Source organism: Symphalangus syndactylus, chromosome 3, assembly GCF_028878055.3.
Source record: "Symphalangus syndactylus isolate Jambi chromosome 3, NHGRI_mSymSyn1-v2.1_pri, whole genome shotgun sequence".
Lineage (NCBI taxonomy): Eukaryota > Metazoa > Chordata > Mammalia > Primates > Hylobatidae > Symphalangus > Symphalangus syndactylus.
Genome location: NC_072425.2, coordinates 31,489,795 through 31,516,132, shown reverse-complemented (window position 1 = coordinate 31,516,132; position 26,338 = coordinate 31,489,795). Strand labels below are relative to the sequence as shown.

At 50.5% G+C, this 26,338-nt stretch overlaps 1 protein-coding gene across 8 annotated transcripts in view; it reads left to right on the top strand.

Moving 5' to 3' along the window:
• The window catches only part of RGS3 (regulator of G protein signaling 3), a 134,940-nt gene that overhangs the window by 49,515 nt on the left and 59,087 nt on the right, over positions 1-26,338 (top strand). For 7 of the 8 annotated variants that reach the window (XM_055271380.2, XM_055271382.2, XM_055271383.2 and 4 more), the window contains 5 exons: positions 1,619-1,815; positions 4,708-4,791; positions 10,087-10,198; positions 16,401-16,444; positions 23,964-24,086. In XM_055271380.2, coding sequence (XP_055127355.1) covers positions 1,619-1,815; positions 4,708-4,791; positions 10,087-10,198; positions 16,401-16,444; positions 23,964-24,086 — 560 coding nt within the window. Of the gene's footprint in view, positions 1-1,618; positions 1,816-4,457; positions 4,548-4,707; positions 4,792-10,086; positions 10,199-16,400; positions 16,445-23,963; positions 24,087-26,338 lie in introns of those variants that run through there. The other variant, XM_063636071.1, reaches the window with a different exon arrangement.

The window sequence follows — 26,338 nt, the reverse complement described above, 5'->3', positions numbered from 1 at the left end:
GGTCCAGGAACCCCTGACTTTTTAGCGACTTTGTGTTTTGTCCCTCTGCCCACTAGACGGGATGTAATAAAAACCTGTGCACAGGCTGGGCATGGTGGCTCATGCCTGTAATCCCAGCACTTTGGGAGGCTGAGGCAGGCGGATCATCTGAGGTCAGGAGTTCGAGACCAGCCTGACCAACATGGAGAAACTCTGTCTCTACTAAAAATACAAAATTAGCCGGGCATGGGGCGCATGCCTGTAATTCCAGCTACTTGGGAGGCTGAGGCAGGAGAATCACTTGAACCTGGGAGGCAGAGATGTGGTGAGCCGAGATGGCCATTGCACTCCAGCCTGGGTGATAAGAGCGAAATTCCGTCTCAAACAAACAAACAAACAAACAACAAAAAAAACCTGTGCACTACCCCTTGTTCAGGGTGAGGGGTGTGTGTCCATCAGTGTCCCCTTAAAGAGGGACCCCCCCCACCGCCGTTGCAGCCTCTGCTGTCCTTCCTGGGGATGGTCTTGTTTCTCTGTTTCTCTCTCTCTCTCCTTATGATTAGAATGATTTGTGAGTTGGTGGCCAAGCCGGAGTACCTCCTGGGTACACTGAAGCCTGGGATTCCCAGAGTCCTATGGGGCACCTGACTCCCAAACTTGCTTTTCCAGGTGGAGAAATCACAACAATGAAACAACACTGAGTTAGCAGCTAACTTTTATCATACACTTACTAGGTCCCAGGCACTGTTCTAAAGACTCTAAGTGAACTTAGAGTATTTCATTTAATCCTCACTGTAACCCAGTGAGCTGGGCACTATTATTACAGTTGAGGAAGTCAAGACTCTGAGGGTGAAATAAGTTGCCCAAGCTCACCGAGCTGGTAAGCAGGGGAGCAGGATTTGAGCACAGCCACCTGGCTTCGAAGCTTGTGTGCTTTACTGTGACCTGGGGCAGCAAGTGCCACTCCTTATTCTAGACTGACTGGAGTGGGCGAGGCTGCTCTAGCTCCCTTGGCTACAGAGGGAGGACTCCAGTACATCCTGGGAAAGCCTTTGGTCTCTGCTGCCGCTGCTGCAGAGAGTGGATTTTTGTCTGTGGGGCAGGGAGGGAGGAAACAGATTGGGCTGGGCTGAACTTGTGCAGGGAGTAGTGGGAATGGTGTGGGGTTCTGGTGAGGAGAGCACGTACCCTGCCACACAGGCCGGTCACCACTCTGCTCCAACTGATGGTTCCACGTGGGACTGTGGGCTCAGTGAGGACAGATCTTCTGATTTTTCAAATATGAGCGATTTCTTGATTTTTAAAAGACTGAGGCCAAAATGGAAAGTCTGATCCAGGGCCTGGGTCAGCAGGTGGAGCGTGCTGCCTCCATCATAGCTGGTGGTGTCCAGTGCTGTGCTAGCCCTGGACTTGCTTGCTCACATGTCAATGTCTCTCACTAGAGTGCGAGGGAATTCCTTGAAGCCCGAGCCCATGTGAGGCTTCCCTGTGTTTCAGCATCGTGCGCAGGGCTTGGCACAAAGTAGCTGCTCAGAAAGTGGTTGTTGACGGAATGAGTCCATGTCCCCTGTTTCTACAGAGGGGACACCTTTGCAGGAGTGACGGAAATGTCTCATAGTCCCCCATCTCTGTTTCACAGAATCAGGGAGTCCCAGTAAAGGGAAGTCCTACACAGGCCTGGGGAAGAAGTCCCGGCTGATGAAGACAGTGCAGACCATGAAGGGCCACGGGAACTACCAAAACTGCCCGGTCGTGAGGCCGCATGCCACGCACTCAAGCTACGGCACCTACGTCACCCTGGCCCCCAAAGTCCTGGTGTTCCCTGTCTTTGTTCAGGTGAGCCCGTGGCTGGTCTTAAGGGTTCCCTCAGGAGGAACGGAGAAAGAGGAGGGCCCTTGTCCCAGGACTTAGGGATGATGCCTTATCCCAAGACTGAGGGCACTGTTTTGGGAAAGATAAGTAGCTTTAGATGCACAGGATTCTAGGGGTTTATACTGAGGGAGCAGAGATTTCCAGGGAGATACACAGGAAAAAGTGAGGCCGGGGGAGCCCAGCAAGGAAAGGGTCCTCTCCTTCCCCCACCTCACCTCCCCTTTCTCTGGGGACAGGGCAGGTGCACCCCAGCTGCTTGTTGCCATGTCACAGGGCCTGTTTGCTGACGCTCCCGCTCCCTGGCTCACCCAGTGGTTTTTTTATTTGAAAACAACTGAGGGAGACCCTTGGGGTCTGTGCCTTATCTGGTCTCCCTGGTCTCTGCAAACATGTTTGGCCCGTATTCACTGGTGGCCTGCGATTCACTAGATCTCTCTTATTCTCCAACGTCAAACAAAGTGCTTGAAGAAAGATAATGAAACAAACAGCAAGCTGGGCCTGAAATCCCAGCTACTTGGGAGGCTGAGGTGGAAGGATCGTTTGAGGCCAGGAGTTTGAGGTTATAGTGAGCTATGATCATAACACTGCACTCCAGCCTCTTCTTCTTCCCCCTTTTCCTCCCCATTTATCTCTCCTTCTCTTTAAAAATAATCTTTATTGGACCAGGTGTGGTGGCTCACGCCTGTAATCCCAGCACTTTGGGAGGCCTAGGTGGTGGATCACTTGAGGTCAGGAGTTCAAGACCAGCCTGGCCAAGATAAAAACCCCGTCTCTACTAAAAATACAAAAAAATTAGCTGGGTGCGGTGGCAGGTGCCTGTAATCCCAGCTATTTGGGAAGCTGAGGCAGGAGAATCACTTGAACCTCGGGGGTAGAGGTTGCAGTGAGCAGAGATCACACCACTGCACTCCAGCCTGGGAGACAGAGTGAAACTCTGTCTCAAAAAAAAGAAACAAAATAAAACAAAAACCTAAAAACCTTTATTCCATCACCCAGATATGATAGTGTGAACATTTCAGCATCTTTTCTGTGTGCACATACACGTTAAAAAACAGATCTTATTCTATATTTTATATCATGTTGCCTTTTTAAAATGAAAATTGTAGCATGAACCTTTCCCACACCACTAAATGTTCTGTGTTTTACGGTGGTTGCCCACTTTTCTATTATATGAGTATACTGTATTTATTTAACCAGTTCTGTATTCAGATACTTCTGTCTACACTTTTGCTGTTGTAAATAACCCTGTGATGAAAATCCTTGTGCATGGTTTGCTTCTCTGATTATTTTCCTTGGGAGAGATTGCTGAAAGGGAAATGACTGGGTCATGGGTCATAAACATTTTAAAGGCTCTTTACACATATTGACAAATTGCTTTGCAGGAAGTTTCTAATGGTTTATCGTCTTATCAGCAGGATAGAAGCGACTTGGCCCCAAGGGCTTCATTTCTGCCTATGCCTCTCTGGTCTCCCTGGCATCCTAGTCTGGGCCTGTCACTGTCCAGTAGGCACATTTTGTTAGGATGCAACACATCTCTGGGATCTCACATGCCTCCCCTTAGACAGCTCTGTCAGCAGGGCCTGGCCTTGGCCTTTCTGTGGGTCTCTTCTCTTTCTTAGCATGTGACACAAAGTTCTTGGCATCTACAATGTCTTAATTTTCTTTCTTTCTTTTTTTTTTTTTTTTTGGATGGAGTTTCACTCTTATTGCCTAGGCTGGAGTGCAATGGTGTGATCTCGGCTCACTGCAATCTCCACCTCCCAGGTTCAAGTGATTCTCCCGCCTCAGCCTCCCAAGTAGCTGGGATTACAGGTGCTCACCACCATGCTTGGCTAATTTTTTGTATTTTTAGTAGAGATGGGGTTTTACCATGTTGGCCAGGCTGGTCTCGAACTCCTGACCTCTGGTGATCCACCTGCCTTAGCCTCCCAGAGTGCTGGGATTGCAGGCATGAACCACTACACCCGGCCTGTGTCTAATTTTCATGTTCATTTTAGTATTTGTATAAGAAACTACTTTTATTTAAAAGACAGTCTCTTGCTCTGTCCCCCAGGCTGGAGTGCAGTGGTATGATCATAGCTCATGGTAACCTCAAGCTCCTGGCCTCAAATGATCCTTCCACCTCAGCCTCCCAAGTAGCTGGGATTTCAGGCCCAGCTTGCTGTTTGTTTCATGATCTTTCTTCAAGCACCTTGCTTGATGTCATGTACTTAGAAGCCATTTTAGAAATATACAATCATAAGGACAAGTCCTGCTGGGTAATCCAGAGCTTAGGGAGCTTTCTCTGGGCTGGGCTGGGCAAGGTGATGGAGTAGGGTGAGAGGTTTGGGTGAGAATTGACCCTTGGAGGATTGGCTGAGAAGGAGATCGTCAGTTCAAGTGTGCTATGAATATAGAGCAGGGACTGGCCTGGCTTTGACGGGACTCAAGTGACCAAATCTCTTGGCATGTGGCTCTCAGGATGCCTCCTAGTCCTGTGAGGAATGAACAGGATAGATGGGGGATGGCGGGGGCAGAGAGAGCCCAGGAGCCCAGTGCAGTGAGGGGTGGGAGCTGGAGCTGAAGACTGCAGAGGGCCTAAGCCTGTGGTTAGACTTCCTGTCAGTGAGTGTAGCTCTCACGGTGAGGGTTGTTGGGGAAGGTGGCAGCAACAGTTCCACAGGACAGCAGCGTCTGTCTTTCTGTTTCCATCTTATGTATGAGGGGGTGTGTGGGTTCTCGGGTCGGTGGTGGGCTGACAGTCTTCTCTGGGTCAGAGGGTTCTCTGTGGCTGGCTTTGACAAGCTGCTGCTTCCTCCCCGCGGGTCCTCACCCAGCCTCTTTTTGAACTGCCCACTCAGCCTGCTTTATTTCCAGCCTCTAGATCTCTGTAACCCTGCCCGGACCCTCCTGCTGTCAGAGGAGCTGCTGCTGTATGAAGGGAGGAACAAGGCTGCCCAGGTAAGACTTTCACCTGCGTTTTTTAGGGGACTTTTTGGGTGGGCTTCGTTGGCATCCTCCAGGCCCCTCACTTTGGTCTCTTCCTGAGTATCTTAGAACTGTACACTCTCAGGGTAGGGGAGACCTGAGAAGGACCCCTCCACTCTCCCTAGCAAAGGCTACCCAGCTTTTTCTTGTACATCTCCTTTCAAAGCTGTTGAATCCTTCTTTGATGGTTAGAAAGTTTCCCCAGCCCCTAAAGACACCCCATTGTTTATCCCACCTTCCTCTCAGGAGCAGAAGAGATGGCAATTTACCCCGGCTGTGGGGAGTGACTTTGGTGGCAGGAAGAGTAAAGCTATTAGCCAAAGTGAATTTTTAGACCAGCATCAGTTTACCTGAGTTTTCTGGGCCTGTTTTAACCCAAATCCCACATCCTCTTCTGAGAGACGAGTCTGTGATTTCGCCTGGGTTCTAGCTCTGCCAGCGGGGTGCTGACATGGGACCTGTGTTACCCTTCCTGGGAGCTGGCCTGGGATGCTTTTCTCTAATTGGGAGAACTTCATTCATCCACACAACCCCAGAGCTGGTCAGTTCAGTCTCTGAGCTTAAAACTACTCGGGTACAGAAGTTGGAGCCCTGGGCTCTGCCCTGGCTACCTGGGGCCATGGGGTGAGGGTAGCAGGCTCTTTGCAGATCAAGCCCCAATGTAGAGCTGCCTTGGCTGAGTCGAGTGGCAGCTTGGGTTAGTGGAAAGATCAGGAAACTTGGAGACAGGAAGTCTGTATCAAGACCCAGCTCTGCTGCTGGCTCATGTGTGATTTCTTCCTTCTTCCTCAGTCTTTCCATCTGAGCAGTAGGTATGTGTGTATTTGAGGCAGTAAGGGCAGGGTCAGAGGTTGGTCTATAAGGACCCTTTAAACCTCAGCCTTCTGGGACACTGTGTGTGACTGTGGCTGAAGCAGGAGGTTGGTTTGTTTTTTAAGTAAGCAGACTGGACTGGAACTCATCTATTCCAAATGTACATTATCTTTTTCAAGGGAGTGCCCTGGGGGGCTGCATGCTCCCTTCCACTGCTTGCTATTGCCTACTGTATTTCTGGACCTCCTCTTTTCCGAACCTCCTTTTGGGAACTTTGCAAACTTTGGGAACTTAAAAATCTTTGCATATCTTCTGAATTGTCTCAGTGGGAGTAAAATTTCATCTGTTGGGAGGGATTTAAGTTTTAGGGATGAGAAGTCACTTAGAGCTATGTTTGGTGAATGGGAGTGTGGTGGACCTAAGTCAGGCATCCAAGGGTCAGAAATTGAGGTGTGGCCATAAATTCACCAGACTCATAAGAAGCCAGTTAGAGATGGCAGCCACCCTGAAATGTATACATAAATCTAAATTCACTCTTCTGTTTGTCCACTTACCCTTGAATCTGCAAACATTGAGCACTTATTGTGTATCCTCATTGTGTATGCATTTTACATACTTGACCCCAATTAGCTCTTGCAGCACCCCCATGAGAGGCACGATTGTCCCCACTCTGTAGTTAAGGCAACTGAGGCTCCAGTGAGATTCAATGGGACCCAAGAGTCTCCAGGCTGGTAAGGAATGGAGCTGGGTCATTTCTGGCTCAGTGATGCTTTGAGCCCACACTGCTTCTGGCATGTCTGCATAAATAAGGAACACAGGCTGAAGCCAGAGCCTTGTGACAGTTGCAATTCATCCAAAAAACCCTGCCTTATAGGTCTCTGGGGCCTTAGAACCAAGAGACTCCTCTCCTTTAGCCTTGAAGATTGAAGGAAGCAATTGGAAGACAAGTAAAATAAATATTAATATATTCCTTTTTCTTGAAGTAGGATAGCAACCAAACGTGTAGATCTGGGCACCCTGTCATGTTACTCACACCAAAAAAAAAAAAAAAAAGTTCAAAGGGATTTGGATAAATTCATGAAATCTCAGCATTGGTTAGACTTTCAGGAATCATCCATTCTAATTGATTCCTTGTAACTTTCCAGTTAAATGGTTTTCTGATTGGTGCTTCAATCTTTTAGGGCAGCGTATTAGAGCAGTGGTTTTTTTTACTGGGGAGGGCTAAATTGTAGAGTGTTCTCCCTTACACTCAACAGAAATCTTTATTTGTGGAATGTTCCTCCTTGGTTCTTTGTCCCATCACTTCTCTGGGCATGCTCAAGTTTGCTAACATCTGTGAGCTGATCAAGTCCCACACCATGAACTACCCTCATCACAGCCCCTTCCAGAAGTAATAGACTTGATTAATGTGCCTTGAGGTCTATGGCCCTGTGCGAGGTTCTGGGAATACCATGATGCACAAGACAGACACACCCTCCCTTTACACACTGACTCATGGAGTTTACCATTAACTAAGGCACCATAGTCTTTTCGGTAAACTCTGCTCTTAGGTCAGATTCCCAAGAAGAAGCTTGGTTAGGGCCACTTGGGAGAAGCCACCCTCCAAGTGGTAAGAACCCCCTTACCAAGTGATCCCTCAACTCTGACCCTTTGGAAAATCAGATGTGTCCTTGGAGCAAATGTGGGGAAGACACTGGGTGACCCCAGTGGCCTGCTGTGGAAGGCGACAGGTGATTGGGCCATGGAGATGGGCATCACTCTCCCATGGGCTGCCGTGGCCCCTGCTGGTGCTGGTGAGATGGGGGAGTCTACATGCTCTCCCTGGCATGCTTGCCCCTCTGCTCTGCCTCCAGCTGTGTGCCAGCTCTGGCCTTTCCCTGACCCAACCTTTGGGAAATTTTTCATTTATGCCTTAATCACTTCCTGTCTAGACCATATTCTCAGCCCTGGGAATCTGAGCCAGAGTGGTGGCCTGGGCCTTTTCTCACCTTGCTCATGGTTCTTCCCCAGTTGCTGGTGGCTCCTCCTACTTGCCCTACTTCCACCCCTCTCTGGGCCTGGGCTGTTTTGTTTTTTTTTTTTTTAACTTTCTAGGCTCCTTTTTTTAACTTTTTTTAACTTTGTCAGCTCCAGCCCTTCCCCTGCCAGCCTCCCTCTGGGTCTGGAGGTGACTACCAGATTTCTCTTGAGTCAGGGACACGTTTTGTGGGACCCTGAGGGTTTGCTTTGTGTTTCTGGCTAGTTTAGAGCCTTCTTTCCATTGCTCAGACTTTGAAGTCTTCTCAGACAATCAATTCCTTGACTCCTTCTGAGCTCTTGGGTCATTTTCTTCACCTCTTCTGTTAACATTATTATTATCATTATTATTATTAATTATTATTTTTGCCTCATTTGCCCCTCCTCTTTGGTCTCTGGATTCTTTCACATTCAGGAACTGAACAGCTGTAGGCACATCTCTACCTCTCTGTATAGCGAGAGCTTTAGGTCAGCCATACCTGGGTAATGGTCCCTGGCTGTGTGGCCATGGACAGGTCACTTAACCTCTCTGAACTCTAGGGTCCTCGTCTGTAAATGAGGGCAGTGGTGTTATTTACAAGTGAGGATCCACTGAGCAGAAAGTCAGCATTCAACACATGAAGGCTTCTCTTGGGCTGCATTGAGACAGGGCTGTGATGGGAAGGGTTAGGGTCACCACCAAGATGCCTTATAGCCCAGGGTTCTGGAGTCCTCATGTTTGGGCCCCACTGGAGAAGCCAAAGCCCCTGAGAGCTCCTTCAGGGACATCTCTCTGTTGTCTCTGCAGCCCAGATTTCCTCAAGCCTCTATATTTGTGCTACACTCAAGAAGCCAAGCCATCTTTTGATATATATTCTATATTTTTAAATTACAAAAGTAACAGTGATTGCAAATATAATACACATTAAATCAAAATGTATCAATTAAAATCCCACTCCCTGGAGTGAGGAGTGTGGCATCTTAACTATTTTAAAAATGTATAACTATAGAGAAATGTGTCGTTTTGTTTTACAAAATTGGATTCTATGCTAGGTATTTTTGCACATTGTACTATTTTGATTTATGATAGACAGATTTCTATTTCTGCCCACATAGCTCTACTTTATTTTTTAATAGTTGCATAAAATTCTGCCATATGAAGGTAGCATAATTTTATTCATCTCTTGATGAATGTTTGTTATTTTCTTAAATTACAAAAATGCTGCTGAGAACATCCTCTTATGTTCATATTTATACCTCCTTGTAAGTATTTCTGTAGGATAGAGTCTCAGAAGTGGGGCTGTGGGGTCGTCTTTAACAGGTTGATAGCTGAATGTCAACCTGTTGGCTTTTTAAATGTCACCAACAGTCCAACACACACTCACGGTACCCTTCAGTGCATGCCAAGCTCTTCTGGCTGGTTTTTCTTCAGAAGAGACAAGGTGTCAGGTGTTTTATACCTCAAAGGGAAGTTCACATACTTAATAACATTTTGTTTTCTTTGGAGAATCTAAAATTGGATTTTATTGCTTTTGACTAAAGGCCACTGCAGGATTTGCAAAACAAAGAACAGTGTAATCTTTAGTGGCATTAAAGGATCAAGTGGATTTTCTTAGCATAAAAATATGCTGAGCGTGCCTGCTGGTTTACCTATAATGTCTAAGAATAGCCTCTGCCTTTATTTTTGGAGCAGCTAATGCATAAAAGAGATAAAAGTGATGTCCATGTCTGTACTAGAGTGTGAGTAACTGGCTATTTCTTAAACTGATTTCTCATTAATGCAATTAAACTTATCCACAAGGAATTTGGTAATATTAGCTCACATTGTGTGGCGCTTTACTCAGTCTGCAAAGAGCTCGTGGAAGGAGCCTATAAGAACGCCAGGCAGGAACTCTTCTCCCTGTTTGGACTGTTGAGAAAACTGAAGGGGTTAAGGGGTTTAAGCCAATTTTTTTGTGGCTAGTTAGTGGCAGAGCTGGGATAGGAGCCTCCTGACTTCTGACTCTCAAGTCCAGTGCTCTTTCAGCCAGACACTTAGAGCAGAATAAAAGCAAATATGGAAAATCTTACAGTTTAAGGGTTGCTCCAAGCCCCAGGTGCTGGACTGGAGGCTCCAGGAGCATTTGGTCAGAGAGGTAGGCCTGGGGGATCAGGCTGTGGAGAGGCTAGCAGAGACCAGCTGCCATGGAGGGTGAGGGCTGCTTTTCCTCTTCTGTTTGCTTTTTTCCTACTTTGAGGAGTGTAAGTATAGGAAGCTGGAGGGTGATGGGGCCATCTTGACTGCAGGTCAGGACTGCCCTTGGCTGAGGCTGTACTGAGCAGTGCTCCTGGTTCTGTGTGAGATGATGAGGATGCGTTACCTGGGGAGGCTGTGGCTCCCCACCTTCTCGGGGAGGTTGTGGCTCTCAGCCTCCAGAGGACAGCAAAGTAGCCAGTTCTGTTTGCTCTCTGTCAACCCAGGTGACACTGTTTGCCTATTCGGACCTGCTGCTCTTCACCAAGGAGGACGAGCCTGGCCGCTGCGACGTCCTGAGGAACCCCCTCTACCTCCAGAGTGTGAAGCTGCAGGAAGGTAAGCAGATGCCATAGGTGCCCAGAGCCCCTCTCAACTTGCCCCAGTCCCGCTGCTCTGGGCAGCCCTCTGGGCTCTGGATGCCAGTCATCTGTAGGGCACTGGAGTGTGTGCTGCTGGGCTCTGTCCATGGGCCGGTAGGTCTCAGACACTGGCATTCCTTCTAGGCTGGTAAGCCTTCTGATATACCTGAGGTTTTCAGGGAAGTTTCTATTCTAGAGACTTGGCAGGTAGGCTATGGAGTGGGGTAGAAGAGCTTTGGATTCAGACAGACCTGTGTTCAAATCTTGGCCCTGTCCCTCCATACTGGGATGACCGTGGGCACTGTACTCAGCCTCTCTGAGCCTGTTTCCTCCTGTGTAAATAGGGATAAAAATAGTAACTCAGAAGGTTGCTGTGAAGATTAAGCTAGGTCATAAATGCGAAGTGCCTGGCCCATAACAGGTGCCCAATAAATACTTGTTGCCACCCACTCACCCCACAGATCTGTGGATAGAGACGGCAACTCGGCTCTACCCAGCTGCATGGTCCTGCGGAGCCCAAGCTGCTGGGGCTCAGGTGCATGTGGGAGCATGGAGGGAATTTCTAACCCAAACTTTCCACCATGCCCTCCACTCGTGGGAGGGGAAGCCAGCTGGGAGTATCTGTCAGCAGTTTGGTTTGGCGCCTGAAGTCTCTGCTGAGAGGGGCTTGGTTTCCTCTCCCAGATCATGAAAACAACAGACTCGTTTGAGGATGGGTGACAGGGGCAGAGAGGAAAATATTACCCAGTGAAAGAATTCTGTTTTGGCGGGGTTTGCTCCGGGAAAGCTTCCTGGCTGTTTGCGAACTGTCCTGCCTGCTCAGTCCCTGAGTGTTCCTCCTCCTCGGAAACCCATTCAGTATGAGAACCTCCACTCTCACTTCCCCACAGGAAGCCACTGACAACTTCTCCATCTCGGGCTCTGGCCTTTCCCCTGCCCATGGAAGGGAAAAGCAAGTCACCTCACTGGGTCAGCTCCTCCCTCCAGGCGGGCTCAGCCTGACCACGGGGCAGTGGGAAGGAGCCGCCTGAGCAACTCCAGTTCCAGCACTGGCATTCCCAGAGTTCCCCATGCCTGCTGGAGGGCAGTAGGTTGGAGCTCCAGTGGCCTCTGTTCCTGGGCTTCCCTGCCATCCTCTCCATACCTCCAGCCCCTCCCTGGCTCCCTCACACCCAGCTTCCCATATGCCCATTCTCCCTGTCGCTCCAGCCTGCAGTGTGCATATTCACACATGCACTCACACAGAGTCCCTTCTTCTCTGCGTCCCCCTCCCTGACCCTAGCCCAGACAGTCTAGGACTCCGTCACATTTGAGGGAGGAGCACTGGATGGGGCAGGGCTCAGTAATATGCCCTGGTTGGTACAAGAATGGAACCCTCGCTCTGTTGTGCACATTACAAGGCTGAGGCCATAACCCAGGACCCTGGTTTGCTCAGCTTCCTGCGAGAAGGAGGGAGGGAAGAGAAGCAAGGCTCACACTGGCTACAATTTGGGTGGAGGTGGAGGTTGGGGGGAGAAGGTAGTAGAGGAGCTGAGGGCAGTGGCTGGGAGTCTGGAGCCTGGGCGTGGTACTGCTGTGCTGTGCTGTGTGGCTTCAGCTGGCCCTTTCCCTTTGCCAGGCTTCAGTTTCTCTGACTGGGAACTAAGGGTGGGGCCAGCGCTTTGTGTCCCTCCCAGCTCTGATGCCCCCACACAGAACCGCAGAGCTTGCTGCGAGCAGCTGCTGGACCATGCCTATACTATCCTGCCTCTACCCCTCTGGGGGCCTGGATGGGGAATTGGTTGGGATCTCCCCTTCTGGAGGTCCCAGGCCCCAGACTTGAAGCTAGGGGTGGGGTGTGCTCCATCCTCCACTGGGTTGTGAGGCCATGGTCAGGGTGGGTGGTGTGGGGCCTTGGGGTGTCACAGAGACTCTCTAGGTGCTGAGCTGCGTTTGAGCCACAGCCTTGTGTAAGCCTGGCACTGTGGCTTCCTCTGCCTGCAGATGGAGGGCAAGCTGCATAAGGGCTGAGAATGGCCAAGGCAGCTCTTCTCAGGAGAGACCACCATGGCCGGAAGAGCCCCTTGGGTTGGCGTGGGAGAGGGGCCTGTGTGTGTGTGCGTGCATGTGTCGGCCTGCCCTGGATTTTTTTGGACAGATGGTTTGGGGCCAAACTCCAGGGAGCCTGAGAGCTGCTGAGAGGGATGGAAATGGCTCCATTTGTAGGTGCACAATCCAATGCTTAGATTTCTTTCCAGGCACTGATGGAGCCCTTGCCTTCCCCCAGCTGCCCTCACTCCCCTGAGACAGGCTTGTGGGTCCAGAGGCTCATGGAAGTTTAGTGACTCCTTCTCCTACAGTCTAAATTGGAGCCACAGGACCCAATGTTCTGAGTCCTGACGTCCAATTTCCTGCCTGCCTCCCATGTGCCCCAAGAGACCTGCTGCAGCAGCAAGGGCCTGAGGCTTTTAAGGGATGCATTTGGGACCTCAGCTGGAGCCTCTGTTGGCAGAATGGTCTCTGATGAATATTGCTCATGACTCCTAGATTTCTTATTTGTCTCTTTCAAACCACCATGTATGCAGAATTCAATTTGGGGCAAAGAAGATGGCAAACAATGAATGCACCCAACCTTTCTGGCTGGTTGGGGCTGGCAGGGGCTGCTCCCTGGCAGGGGAGAATCAGCCCCATGCTAGGGACCAAGGTACCCCTGTGTAACTTGTCTAAAGAGTCCTTAGCTCCATTGGCCAAGCATACTCCCAGGGCCTAGCCTGGGGCATGGAGCACTGTGCTTGCCTAATCAATGTTTGTTGTGTGAATGAATGATTAAAAGGAGAGCAGAAGTGTTGCCTCAGTTCAGGAGCTGGGGGTGCACCTCTCCCCCAGGGCTCCTGGGTGGTAGTCACTTAAATCTTGTCTGGCCCCGTCCTGCCCAGCCTCCCCTAGGCTTCAGCAGGGCCGAATGGCAGTGTAATGGGAACAGGCGGAGAGCTGGCGCTAACAATTGGGACATCTCCGGTCAGCCGGGGCCCATTGTGGTCTCTTCCTGGCCCTGCTGCCCGCTAGCTTTGCTACTCTTTGTGTTGCTGCCTCCCAGGCGGCCAGCATCATGCCCATAGTGTGTCTTTGTGGCCTGCTATGGTATCTTAGAAGTGGCCTGGAAATGTTCCACTGATTCTTGGGCTCTCCAATTCACCTTGGAGCCAGGTAGGCAGTTGCAGAAAGTCAGTTGCCTTGGTCTCAGCTGCCGGAATGTTTGGAGTTAACTCTTGGTTAGTCCCCATTTTCTGAGCACGTCCTCAGAGCCCACATCAGTGATAGCAGTGCTGGGGTGGTAGCAGTGGAAGGGACATGTTGCCACCTCTGAGGCTCATAGCCTGGTGGAATGCAGACGAATAACTGTGGTGGAGTAGAAGTGTGACATGGTGGTCAGGACGCAGGCTCTGGAGGCAGGCAGTCCTCGGTTCAAAGCTCGGCTTTGCCACTTGCTCACTGTATGCCCTATTCCTGTTGTTCTCCCTCCCTGGGCCTCAGTCTCTGTATCTGGAGAATGGGGACAATACCCCTTCTGCTTGCCTCAGACAGCGAAGGGGGTTTGCTTAATGGTTGAGTTTTGGATCTCAGATCAGGTGAGAGAGGGCTCTGGGAAAGTGACAGAGGGGTCAGACCTGGGCCAGGAAGCTGTCTCTGGGGCCCACCCAGCCCGTGATTGGGGATCCCTCCTGCATGGTCCATGTATTCCTTGTGGGAAGGGAGGTCCACTCTGGAACCCAATGGCTCCTTGTAGAATTTCAAAACGGCCAAGGTAGTTGGAATGTTTAAAGGAAAACCCAGATGTGTGCTGCCCTTCTCCTCCCTACTAGCCCCCAGTTCTAATGTTCTAGAAGGGGAAGAATTTCTCTCCTGGGTCAGCCCCTTGCAGCCTGTTTTCTACAGCTGCAGCTCCTCTCCGGCACCCTTGGCTTCCTCAGTTTGTTGTTCTTTTATGAGGCTCTGAACCATGCTGAGTGCTGCCCCCATTCCGTCCTCCTCTCAAAGTACTGCCAGCACAAGGCTGTGACGTGGAACAGATTTCAGGGAAAGTTTGCAGCAATGCAGGGAGGTTGGGGAAGGAGGCAAGTGTGTCACAGCACAGAAAAGTTGTCAAGGCAATCCATCCACCATTCCCTGCCATAGGGAATATGTCTCAGGGAGTGTTCCCCCAACCTCAGCCTCCTGTTTCCCTGCAGCTCTCATCTCCTGGACTTCCCTCTCCCTTCTAGAACCTTCTCTTTTCTCACTGCCAGCTTCTAACCCCCAAGTTTCTGTTATTTTCTTACATAGATCTTTTTGACTCTCACTTGGCACTAGGATGTGCTTCTGGAAAGCCAAAGAAATGTCCCAGTGTGTTCTCTTAAACAAAAGAAACCACCTCCTCTTGTCTCCACCCTCAGCAACATAAGGAACCAGCAGAAGCTTTGAAATTACAGTTTTCTTAAACATGATGGACTTCTTAGGCAGGACTCCCTCCCTCCCGAGTCCATCACTAGGTGGGAAGAAGTAGAAAGATTTATTCTGCCTAAGTCCGAAGTGAACCCTCATTTACTTATGGGAGATTTTTTAATCTGGCTGTGGCTGGCAGCCCCTGGCCCTAGGGATAGCTTTGTCTCAGAACTGCCCATATACCTTGCTTCAAGGGGGCCTGGCCTTCACCCACACCAGGGCACTCATTCACTGCTTTTCTTAGGAAATTGACTTGACCCACAGTCTCTATTTTTATCTTGCTGTCTTCTCTTTGCAACTAATTTTGGCGTCTTTGACAATTTATTTACTTCAAGTATGTGTTAAGGGTTCTACCTTGAGCCCAGCACTGGCCTGGTGCCTTGAGAGGACAGAGGAGCTGGATAGGGCCTATGTGATGGGCATTTGAGAGGTGGGGTGGGTAGTAGTAGGAATGTGGGCTCTGGATCCAGGCTACCTGGGTCTAAATCTTGATTGTCTTCCTTACTCCTGGGAAAGTTACTCAATTCATCTGTGCCTCAGTTTTCTTAAGAGTCTTGAGTGAAAAGAGCCCTGCTTTCTAGGGGTTGTTGTGAGAGTCAAGCATATCCATGGGAAGCATAGGGAACAGTGGTTGGCATGGAGCACTGTGGTGCGCTAAGGTCCTATGGCCCTTTAAGCATTTACTGTTTTACGTGCTGCGTGGTTGCTTCCCTCAACAATGACAGTTTGCCTAGCGAGGCCCATTGCATGGTCACAGGGAGTAACCATCCCGGGCCCATGCCCAGACAAGTGCCCCAAGTGGGAGTGCTGCCAGGCCCTGAGGAGTGGCTGCAGTGGGCAGGGCAGGTGTCCTGGAGGGAGGGACCGGGCTGCTTCTCTGCACTTGCTCTTCCTTGAACACAACTTGTGCTTCTCTTGGAATGTCCCTTCTTCCCACCTTGAGTCCAAACTCAACAGGGCCCTCCTTCAGGAAGCTTTTCCCAGAAGCTGGGTGTCATCTCCTGGTCCTCCTGCTTCTGAAGTGCTCTGAGCAATCACCTTCCCGCGGCGCTGACATTGGACCTTAGCTCCTCTGCCGGAGGAGGGAGTTGCTGACAGCCCTCCCAGATGCCTCCCAGGTGGAGGGGAGTTAGTGAATGGTTGCAATTGGGATCCTGGACCAGGGGTTAGGAGGCTCTAGGAAAACACACAGAGAGGTGAAGCCTGGGCCTGGAAGCTGTCTCTGGGCTCCACCCAGTCTATGACAGGGTATCCACCTGCACAGCCCACCATTCCTTGGTGGAAAACAAGGCTCCCTATTAAATTTCAAAATGGCAAAGGCAGTTGGAGCATTTAAAGGAAAATCCAGATGTGTGCTGCCTCCAGGTCTCTCACTGCAGAAATCATGGAAGGGAGGAGGCCTCCTGGGATGGAAGAGGGCTCCTTCCCTGTACCTGATGCCCAGAGGGTGCTCCTGGTTACCTCTCCTGGGGATGAGGTTTCAGCATTCCTTGGGCCAGGCTGACTCGCAGGCAAATGCCTTAGAGCTGTACATTACCCTGGTTAGTTACTTAGCCAATTTTCCTCCAGAGACTTCCCTGCCTCCCATGCCTGCCTCTCTCTTTTCCCGGGAGGTGCCACACACAGCCTTCTGGGCAAGACAGCTGACTGTGCTGGAGCAAACTGCTGAGGCTCTTTATCCAGTTCTAATGCAAATCTTACTTTTTGTTCCCTCAAAGGTTCTTCAGAAGACCTGAAATTCTGTGTGCTCTATCTAGCAGAGGTGAGTCCTTTCCTCTGGATTTGAGGAGAGAGATATTCGACTTGGTGCTTGAGGGGAGACACTGGGCTGGGATCTAGATCAGTGTTCTGATGCCAGCCTCCATACCCACTCATGCTGAAGTCCTGGGCAAGGCCAGAGTAGCAGTTTTTTGCTAGGTAGAATGGGACTAGCCGTTCCTGCCCCTGCCTCTCTCACCTCTGTGTTAAACAGCAGTGGACAGGAAAGTGCTTAGAACAGACCCTTGAGATTTTCTGTGCAGGACCTCCTGAACTGCAGGAATCTCAGTGGGGGTGTGGCCGGGCAGCTGTGCATCACCCTGTTTAATGGTTAATAGCCCTTCCTCTAGAGATCGCCCTGATTCCTGTACCTGCCTCTTGCTTCCACGTTTTCCAGGAAGTACCACCGACGACCCCTTGTACAGGGTCTTGTCAGTGTTTCAAAAGGCCTGAAGGTATTTGTACCTTTACCTGGGCCAGATAATACGGGCTAAAACAAACATCCAGTGTCTGGGTTCCAGGCTGGAATGATACCCACTCAGTGTGGCTGAGATTCCTGGTTATCTCAGTCTGATCAGAAGCTTAGATAGGCAGTGCTGTGCCTTTGCTGAGCAACATCTGGCAAGTAACTTATTACTTGATTTGGTTTGGTAGATAAAATATCATTAAGGCTGGGGTTTAACCCAAGAGATCCTTGAAGATGAAAAAGTTGAGAGCCACTGAGCTATACAAATACTTCTCAATTTTCGGTGAATTTTCTATTCACCGCAGGGCGGTGTCTGTTCCAAGCAAGGATGCATTAGACACATTCCTGCCTCTGCCTTCGCTTAAGTTTGTCTCATGAAACAGTCCAGGGAACCTGTTTTGCGGGAGGTGGGACATGGTCTGTATTGGCTGGCCAAGAGGAACACACCCCTTTGAGAAGGAATTGTACACAGTTTGTGATTGAAAATCATTCCTTCAGTTCCTGGCTAAGAAGTGCAAGGCCTAGAGAGAGTTTTTGAACAGCCCCCTGGAGGAGAAGACAGTTGACGAGAAGTTAGCTTTAGCGGAGGGCAGAGAGTTCCAAAGAGGCAGTGGACATTGCTGGGGCTCAGCTGGGGAACTGGGCTGCCTGAAATGCAGACCTGAGGGCCAAGAGGGCATTGGATGTCCTCCCCTGTGTCAGGCACATTCCCCCTGGGGCACAGGAAGTGGCTGGTGGAATCACTTCAGTGCTGGAGGGTGTTTAGTTCCACAGAGCCAAGCAAGCAGAGAGGAGAAGCCATGACCAGGCTAGGCTTTTCCTCCAGCCTCACCACACTGGGTTCTGATTCTCTGGGGCAGTCCCTGAAAGGAGGCTCCAGGTTCTTTAATGCCAATGGAGCTTCCTGCCAGGTTGGGTTAGTTTTTCCCAGAGAAAAGGACTTCTGCACCATTAGTTTCCTGGGATCTGTGACCTCCTAGCTTCCAGAGATTGTGAAGGGATATCGATTTGGGGCTTTTTGTTTCAGTAAAGTGCCAGGTGATCTGATTTCCAGGGGCTGTGGGATTGAGCTTACAGGCAGCTAGAAGCCTCTTTCTTCTCTTAATGGGTTGCTATTAGAAGAAGTACATCTGTAATTCAGGGAAGACAAGATTCCTTCTTGCTCTGTAGCCTGGGCCACTCTTAACATGGGTGGTTTCGGATCCTATCAAGAGCCTGAAACTCACATCTTAGTTGGAACTTCTGACAAGTGATTTCTCTTCATTGCCTGACATGCAGGTGGCATCCACAGAAGAAAAAGAGAGTCAGGATTTGGAGACGTTTTTTGACTCTGCATTGAGTAAGGCCCAATTGCCTGGGTGATGGCAGCTCTGATTGTTCTCTAGCTGCAAGATCCTGGGTGGTGTTATCCGAAAGTAGTCCTGGGCTCTGGGTCTCTATTGCCCAGACAGGTGTGTTTCTCAGTTCCTGCAAATACACTGGACAGATGCAGCCCACAATTGGCTTCAGAACACAGAGGGCTCTGAAGTCAGTTGGGTCCATGGGCACATTGGTCGGGGACTATTCTCTAACCTAGAATCTGATGTTGGCTCCATTAATTTAAGAGTCTTGGAGTTAGGAAAACCTAGATTTGAATCTTGGCTCTGCCATTTTCTGAGTGATCTGGGGCCAGTTACAAACTCATCTCTGAAATGGGGCTGGTTCTACCCTGCAGGGTTGTGGTAATGATTAAATGAGATTCAATAAGACTTGCATCCAAAGCACTTAGCACAGAGCCTGGCACACAGTGAGCGCTCAATAAATGGTAGCTATTGTTATTGTCAGTTTCAAAACAAGGGGAAGGGCTCTTCATATTCATTTACTCTCCATTAGAGAAATCACAAATGATTTATTGGTCTTTTGAAAAGAAAGCTAAGAGGAATAGCTCATATTCTTTGTAATGTGCATATACAGTTATACAAATATGGTAAGATCACAGGCTCTGGAGGAGGCAGAAGACAAACAGTGAATCTCTCCTCTCCCGAGACCTCCTGGGGCCAGTGACATAACCTCTCTGAGCCTTAGTTTTCTCATCTGAAAAATGGTAGCAACTACTTTCCTTCCTACCTATGTCATAGGGTCATTAGGAGAACTGAATTAAATGACGGAATTTTTATCAAAGCAAATGAACCAACTTAATTTATGGCTGAAGAGGTTTTGGTTTTTACAAAGATACAATTAATTCAGGAGCAAGGAGGTAAGGCAAGGGCGGGATTTTAAAGAGGCCAAGAGGAGCTGGGTGTCTGGATTTCAGGATGCCCATGTTTAAATGCACAGGTCTGTGCCCAGTGCTCTGGGCCAGGGCCAGTGCATCTGAAAGGTCTGTGCTTGACTGACCACCCCATAGTCAGGAGGCACCGTCTGAGCGAGTTATGTGAGGAAGCCTTCAGGGTGGCTTATGGCCTTGACCCCAGAGCCTGGTATTGAGGGTACAGTGGGCATCAGTGTTGGGACCGACGAGTTGGATCACACCCTGGATTAAAAGAGATGGTTTACTTGTGAGGGAAGCCAGGAAGGTAATGAGTGTCCCCAATTTAGACAGATTTAGGCAGATGGGAATTCAGCCTCCCTGGAGGGAGCTGGCTTAGTGCTCTCTCTCTTGGCTGTGCCAAGAGAGAGAGACCAAAGCTTAGGTCTCCCAAAAATGGTTGCCCATCTAAGCCAGTCAGCTCTGCCCCCTGCCTTGGAAGCCTTCTGGGTCCTCTAGTATTACAGCTTCAAGCTCTGAGAGCCAGAGACCCAGCCCTACACTCTGCTGTTGAGACAGGCAATACGGTCACCATCTCAGGTGAAGAAATATGGCTTTCTAAAGGAGATTCCCATGGGGCAGGGCAGCGGAGGGTGGTTCTTGTGGTGTCAGCAAAACGGGCATAATCATGGCTGTTACCTTGCAATGTTGTTGGAAGAAATGTCAAGGTATCACTAGAAAGGGGCTTAGCACTGTGCAGGGCATGGGATTTGAGGGGGCTGCCTCAGTATTGAGGGTAGGTGGCTCTCTCATTGTGAGAGGCCCTCCCAGGATGGGGGGAGCTCTTTCATACTTTTGTAGGGAGGGGGACACCATCCTGGAGCTTAGAGCAGTGGACAGTTATACAAAAAGCTGCCAGCAAACTCTGCAGCTGCTCTGAGACCCAGCTACCTACAGAATTTCTCCTGGAGGCTTTGCATTCTGGTCGCCTCTTGGTCCAGTCTGCAAGCGGGAGCATTCCTGCCAGCCACAGGTGTGGCAGCCTGACCAGGTGATGAGACCTCCCCAGGTGTTGGAGATGAGATCCCAGCATGTGGTTCTCCAAGGCTTTGAGCTGGAGCTCTGCTCCTCATTGGCAATGAGACTCAGGGAAGTCCTTAGCTGCTCTGAACCTTGGCCATTCCCTTCCATAAAATGGGGACAACAGTCCATGCCCTTCCTGTCTCTTCACTGCATTGCCAAGATCAGCATGAGATTATGAGTGGGAAAGTTCTTTTTTTTTTTTGAGACAGAGTCTCACTCTGTTACGCAGGCTGGAGTGCAATGGTGCGATCTCACCTCACTACAACATCCGCCTCCTGGGTTCAAGCGTTTCTCTTGCTCCAGCCTCCCAAGTAGCTGGGATTACAGGTGCGCACCACCATGCTTGGCTAATTTTTGTATTTTTAGTAGAGATGGGGTTTCATCGTATTGGCCAGGATGGTCTCAAACTTCTGACCTCAGGTGATCTGCCTGCCTCAGCCTTTCAGAGTGCTGGGATTGCAGGCATGAACCACCGTGCCCAGCTGGAAAGTTCTTTTTAAAATTGATAATCAGACAAAAGGAATTATTAGTAAGGCAGAATTCCTGCTTCAGAACAGAAAGAGAAGAGGACCTGGAGGCTCAGGGAGATTAAGGAATCTGCTGAAGCCCACCCGACTGGGTAGAAGCAGGGCTGGGAGGCTCGGGCCAGGGCCAGCTTCATGGAGTGATGGCCTTTCCAAGCTGGAAGGGACCACAGTTCCTGCCTCACCCCCCACCTTTACATGGGAACACTGGAGACAGGGAGCAGAGGGCCTTCTGGTCAGCATCTGCCTCACCCGGCTTCTCCCTGGGAAATCTTGGGGTCTTTTGCTGGCCATATCCTTCCCCTGCCATAGGCTAGAGGGTTCTGGGCAGCGGAGGGAAGCTGTTGTTAAGTGGAAGCTCCAGGAGTGCCTCAGTGCACCACCCAGTTCCCTGAAACCAGCAGGCAGGGCTTTCTTTCCTCTTTCCCCAGATGCTTTTAGGAAGATCAACTTCTGAGCACTTTTGGGCCTGAGAGGAATGGCTGGCACTCAGCATGGGATGTGCCCCCACTCTGAAGGGCGGCATTCCTGAGGGTTGGGTTGGATGCAGGGTAGAAGTCCCTAGATATTTGCAGGGTAGAAGTCCCTAGATATTATCAGCTGATGCGATAGTCCACCCCAGCTCAAGGCCTGCATTCGCTGTTTCTGGAACAGCTTCTCCCAGACATTGTTTTGCTGGCCCCTTCTTACCGTTCATGCCTTAGCTTGTGTGTTGCCCTTTCTAAGAGGCCTTTTCTGATCACCTCAAGTACAACCTCTCCCTTTATGACCTTGGTGACATTTTCACAAGTTGTAGTTACAGTTGTCCCTTGGTATCCACCAGGGATTTTTTCCAGGACCCCACAGATACCAAAGTCCAAAGATACTCAAGTCCTTGATACAAAATGGGGTAGTATTTACATGTAACCTATACACATCCTTCCATGTACTTTAAATCATCTTTAGATTACTTATAATACCTAATACAATGTAAGTTCTATATAAATAGTTGTTAAACTGTATTGTTTAGGGAATAATGGCAGGAAAAGAAATCTGTACATATGTAGTACAGATGATTTTTTTTTTTTTTTTTTTGAGACAAGGTCTGCCCTGTCGCCCAGGCTGGAGTGCAGTGGCACAATCATTGCTCACTGTAGCCTCAAGCTCCTGGGCTTCAGCAATCCTCCCACCTTATCCTTCCAAGTAGCTGGGACTACAAGCACACACCACCACACCCAATTAATTTTTTTTTTTTAACTTTTTGTAGAGACTGGGTCTCACTGTGTTTCCCAGGCTTGTCTGGAACTCCTTGGTGCAAATGATCCTCCTGCCTTGGCCTCCCAAAATGCTGGTTTACAGATGGGAGCCACTGTGACCAGCCTAAAATATTTTTTCAAATGTTTTCCATCCTCTGTTGGTGGACTCCATGGATGTAGAAACCATGGATAGGGAGGGCTATATATTATTTCTTTGTTTATTTGTATAAATAACAAATATTATTGTCTTTGCCCCTAACCTGAGAGCATGGGCTTAGTCTGTCTCATTTACCTCTTTATTTCCAATGCCTAAGACTGTCCCTGACACAGAGCAGGTGCTCAATAAATAGTTATTTTATTTTATTTTTTTTCGAGGCTGAGTCTTGCTCTGTCACCCAGGCTGAGTCTGGCTTTGTCACCCAGGCTGGGATACAGTGGTGCGATCCTGGCTCACTGTAACCTCTGCCTGCCAGGTTCAAGTGATTCTCCTGCCTCAGCCTCCTGGGATTACAGGTGCGTGCCACCATGCTGGCTAATTTTTGTATTTTTAGTAGAGATGGGGTTTCAGCATGTTGGCCAGGCTGTTCTCGAACATCTGACCTCATGATCCACCTGCCTCGGCCTCCCAAAGTGCTGGGATTATAGGCATGAGCCACTGCACCCAGTCAATAAATAGTTATTAAACAAATGAATTACTGAATAGTAATACTAGTGACTGTTGAGGCCTGATTGTTGTCCTCCTTGCTTGCCCTCCTAGTAGCTCTGAAAGCCAGGTGATACCATTATATCCCCATTTCACAGGCAGCTTGGTACTTTCCTGAGGTTGACAGCTGGGAAGTGGCACACCTGGGATTCAAACCAGGCCTGTCCCCACTGCAAAATGAGAAAGGGCTGGATAGAAACACTGTCTTTTTTTTTTCTGTTCCAAGGGATCAGCTGATGCTCTTAGCTCCCTGGCTGAGTTCATCTAATCGCAGCCCTTTGGGGTTATAATCAAATTCTAGTGGAGGCAGACAGAGCTTGTAATCCCCTGATGAGAGTACCCGGTTGTGGGTGGCAACCCTGGGCATGTACCACCATCCCTACCCCGCCCCTAGCACACTCTGCTTTAGGGGTGGCTCTCTGGGTCCCTGAAGCTCCCTGGTGCTTGTGCCAAAGCCAACCTGGATTTGACCTTATCCCGAAGTCCCTCCTGGCAACCAGAGCTTACCAAGGCCATTGCTTGCTAAGCACTATATGAGGCCTAGATGAAAAAGGCCTTTCTAGAAGGGGTTTATAGTTTAGTTGGGGAGAGGAGACTGTAGTACTTAACAAGGTTAAATAGCGAAGCGGGACCTAAATGTCAGCAGTGCCTGGGATGTTGCTGCCCTTGACTGAGCCGAACAGTCACAGATTAGACCGAGATCATGTGCTGGGCAGTGGGGCTGCAGAGGGCCACATAACTCTGCCCGTCAAAGACTTTCCAAAGGACCCTGAGTTGCTGTTTGGGTTCTGTTGGTATGCCCGTCCAACCACCTGTTCAGCCTTGGCCTTGGGATCAGAGAAGAGCGCTGTGAGGGAGATGGGTTCTGTGAGCCGGGGGAGGTGGGGAGGGTTCCTGGCTCCACAGAGAATCAGCCTGAGGCCCTGGCCCTCTGGGCTCCCCACGTGCTCCCCCAGCTGCTGCTTTGTGCTGCCTGCCCCTGGGGGTGACCTCATTGGCTCTGTCCTGCTCTCCACAGGCCTCTGCTGTGTTGGGAGCCACTGCCTTCTTCCCCTCCCCCAACCTGTGGGCCCACAGCTCGCCAGCTGGCCCTTGAACCCACTTCCCTGCGCCTCTGGCTGCCTCAATGTCACTGGGGATTAGTGTGCATTTGCGGCTTTTGGCGGACACTCCCCTCCCGGCTGCAGCCTTACCCTCTGGAGCCCAGGGATGGGCTTGGGCCTGGGAGCCCCCTGAACCAGGGAGCAGCCCTGACCGTCCGTTTCTCTATTTTCCCTGACGTCAGAAGGCAGAGTGCTTATTCACTTTGGAAGCGCACTCGCAGGAGCAGAAGAAGAGAGTGTGCTGGTGCCTGTCGGAGAACATCGCCAAGCAGCAACAGCTGGCAGCGTCGCCCCCGGACAGCAAGGTAAGGGCCTTGACAGTGGCTGTGGCCTGGCTGCTTCGTCTCCCCTCAGCCAACCTGGACCCTTGAGCCTCTGCATTGAGCTGGGGGCCGGCCTGAGCTTCCAACTTGGCTCTGGGCAATGAGCTCTTGGCAAGCGGGGGCCTGTGCCCGAATGTCTCTCCCCCTTGGCATGTCATTGGGTCTGCTGAGTGGGTCTGACAGTGCTCGTGTAGAGCGACAGAGTCAAATTAAGCGTGGCCCATCAGTTCTGCACTCTGTTCTTCGGATTGCCTATGGCAAGGTTTAATTTGGGCTGGCCTCCCTGATGCTGCCTGGCATGTGTTAACCTCTGCCATTGGGTAGCCTGTGCCCGGGGGCAGCACACTGGTGTTTAACATTGACCCCAGGCGGATGCGATAGAGGGGATGTTTGCGGCAGAAGCTGTTGTATGCTGTGTAGTTCCATGTGGGCCAGAGCCAAGTAGAGCCGAGTGTGGACTGCTGGGGGCTGGGGACTGGCTGGCAGGAGCATCAGGGAAGATTAGAGACTCCCAGGGGAGGCTGTTCTGGGCTGGACACTGCTCAGCCCATCCAGTGCCTGGGGAGAGGGGATGGGATAGGAGCTGGACCACACAGCCTTCCCCTTTGACACTCCGACGCCAGCCACAACGTATGGTTATATTACCCCATTTGTGAGTCATTCGGGTCCCTTCTTTTGCTAAAAGTGCTGGCCATTTGGGAATTGGGTCTGGTTGGCTGCAAAAGTTGCTGAGGTGGTTGCTCTGCTGGATCTGGGGGAAGAGGAGAGATGAAAGAAAACTGCAGCCTGTAACTTGCTGGCCTTTTCGCTTCTCCCTGGTGCAGTCAGTCCCCTATGCCATGGGCAGCAGGCCTATGCAGGGGGCAGTGGGGGGCAGGCCTGCTGAGGCAGGAGGTGGGGAAGAGGCAGTTGGCAGCCTCTTCTGAGGGCCAGTGGTGGACAGCAGCTCCCCAGCTATTCCCGAAAGGAGTGAGGATCTGAGAATTACATCATCTTAGCTGTGAACGTTCTCTTGTTTTACACTAGCTAGTGGCAAGAATAACTTGGATGAGGGAAGACAGTAGGAAGAGCACGGACTTCTGAGCCACCATCTACCACCAACTGGCAGTGGGAACTTGGGCAAGTCACTTTGCTGCTCTGTGCTTTGCTGTCCCCGTCAGTAACCTGGGACAATAGTCCTTCCCTCAAAGGGTTGTTGTGAGAATGAAATGAGAGGGTGCATATACGGGCTATAGCACAGTGCCTGGTATGCAGTAGGCACTCGCTCAACCATAGCTGTGGGGAATGCATTGCCCCCTGCCCAGCCCCAGGTGGTTTGTTGCAACACTGGCTGGTTGCCACTGTCAGGTTCTTCTACTGAGCAGAGACCTGTCCCCGTGCCTATAGGCTGCCCTGCCCCACTGATCCTGGGTTGGTCACAGTCAGAATCCAGGCGGCTTCCTCTTCATTGGGGTGGCCCCTGGGATGTCGAATGGCTGAACCTATGCCCCCAGTTTTTTTTCCTTTGGGCTTGTGCCTCCTTTTCTGGGGGAAAGAGCTCTTTGTGCCTCACCATCAGAGTTTGCTGACTCTGGAGTGTGTTAGCAGCAGCCTTTTCAATACCTTGGAGAATCTCTCCATCTTCAGGTTTGGGAGGACAGAGAGTGACTGAAGGCAGGCTGTTTCCGAGGCAGGTTGTGGTCCCTGTAGGGCTTTGGGCTTGGCTGGCTGACCCTGGAAGGGCCCAAGGGTTTGAGGCCTGGCTTCAGGGCCACACCAGAATGTATGGGAATCCTGGGCAGAGCAGTTTGGACACCTCTTCAAACCCAAACTCTTCAAACGTGTGTTCTGTGGAGAAGCTGTGTGCTGGACAGGAGAAGGATGAAGGAGGGGGCCCGAGTGCTGGGACAGCCTCAGAATTACCTCCCGGGCCTAAGAACTGGGCCTGGAGCCACACTGGCATACCCTACTTGGGCCACCCTCCTAAGAAGGCCATGATGTAACTGTCTTTTGTCAGGCTGGCCCTAGAGGTCTCACTGCTCAACCTTCCCCATCCCTACCGCCACCATGCACATGCAAAGAGTCTTAGCAACTTACTCCTTCTAGACACTTAGGGAATGCTTCCTGAGAGGAATTCCAGTAAATACGATTCTCTCCAGCCCTAGGTAGTTCTAGCAATGCTTTAGCAACCTCACTGACAGGGCCCACTTGGCTTTCCAGCTGGTCCACAGCATTGTCCACTTGCGCTCAGTTCC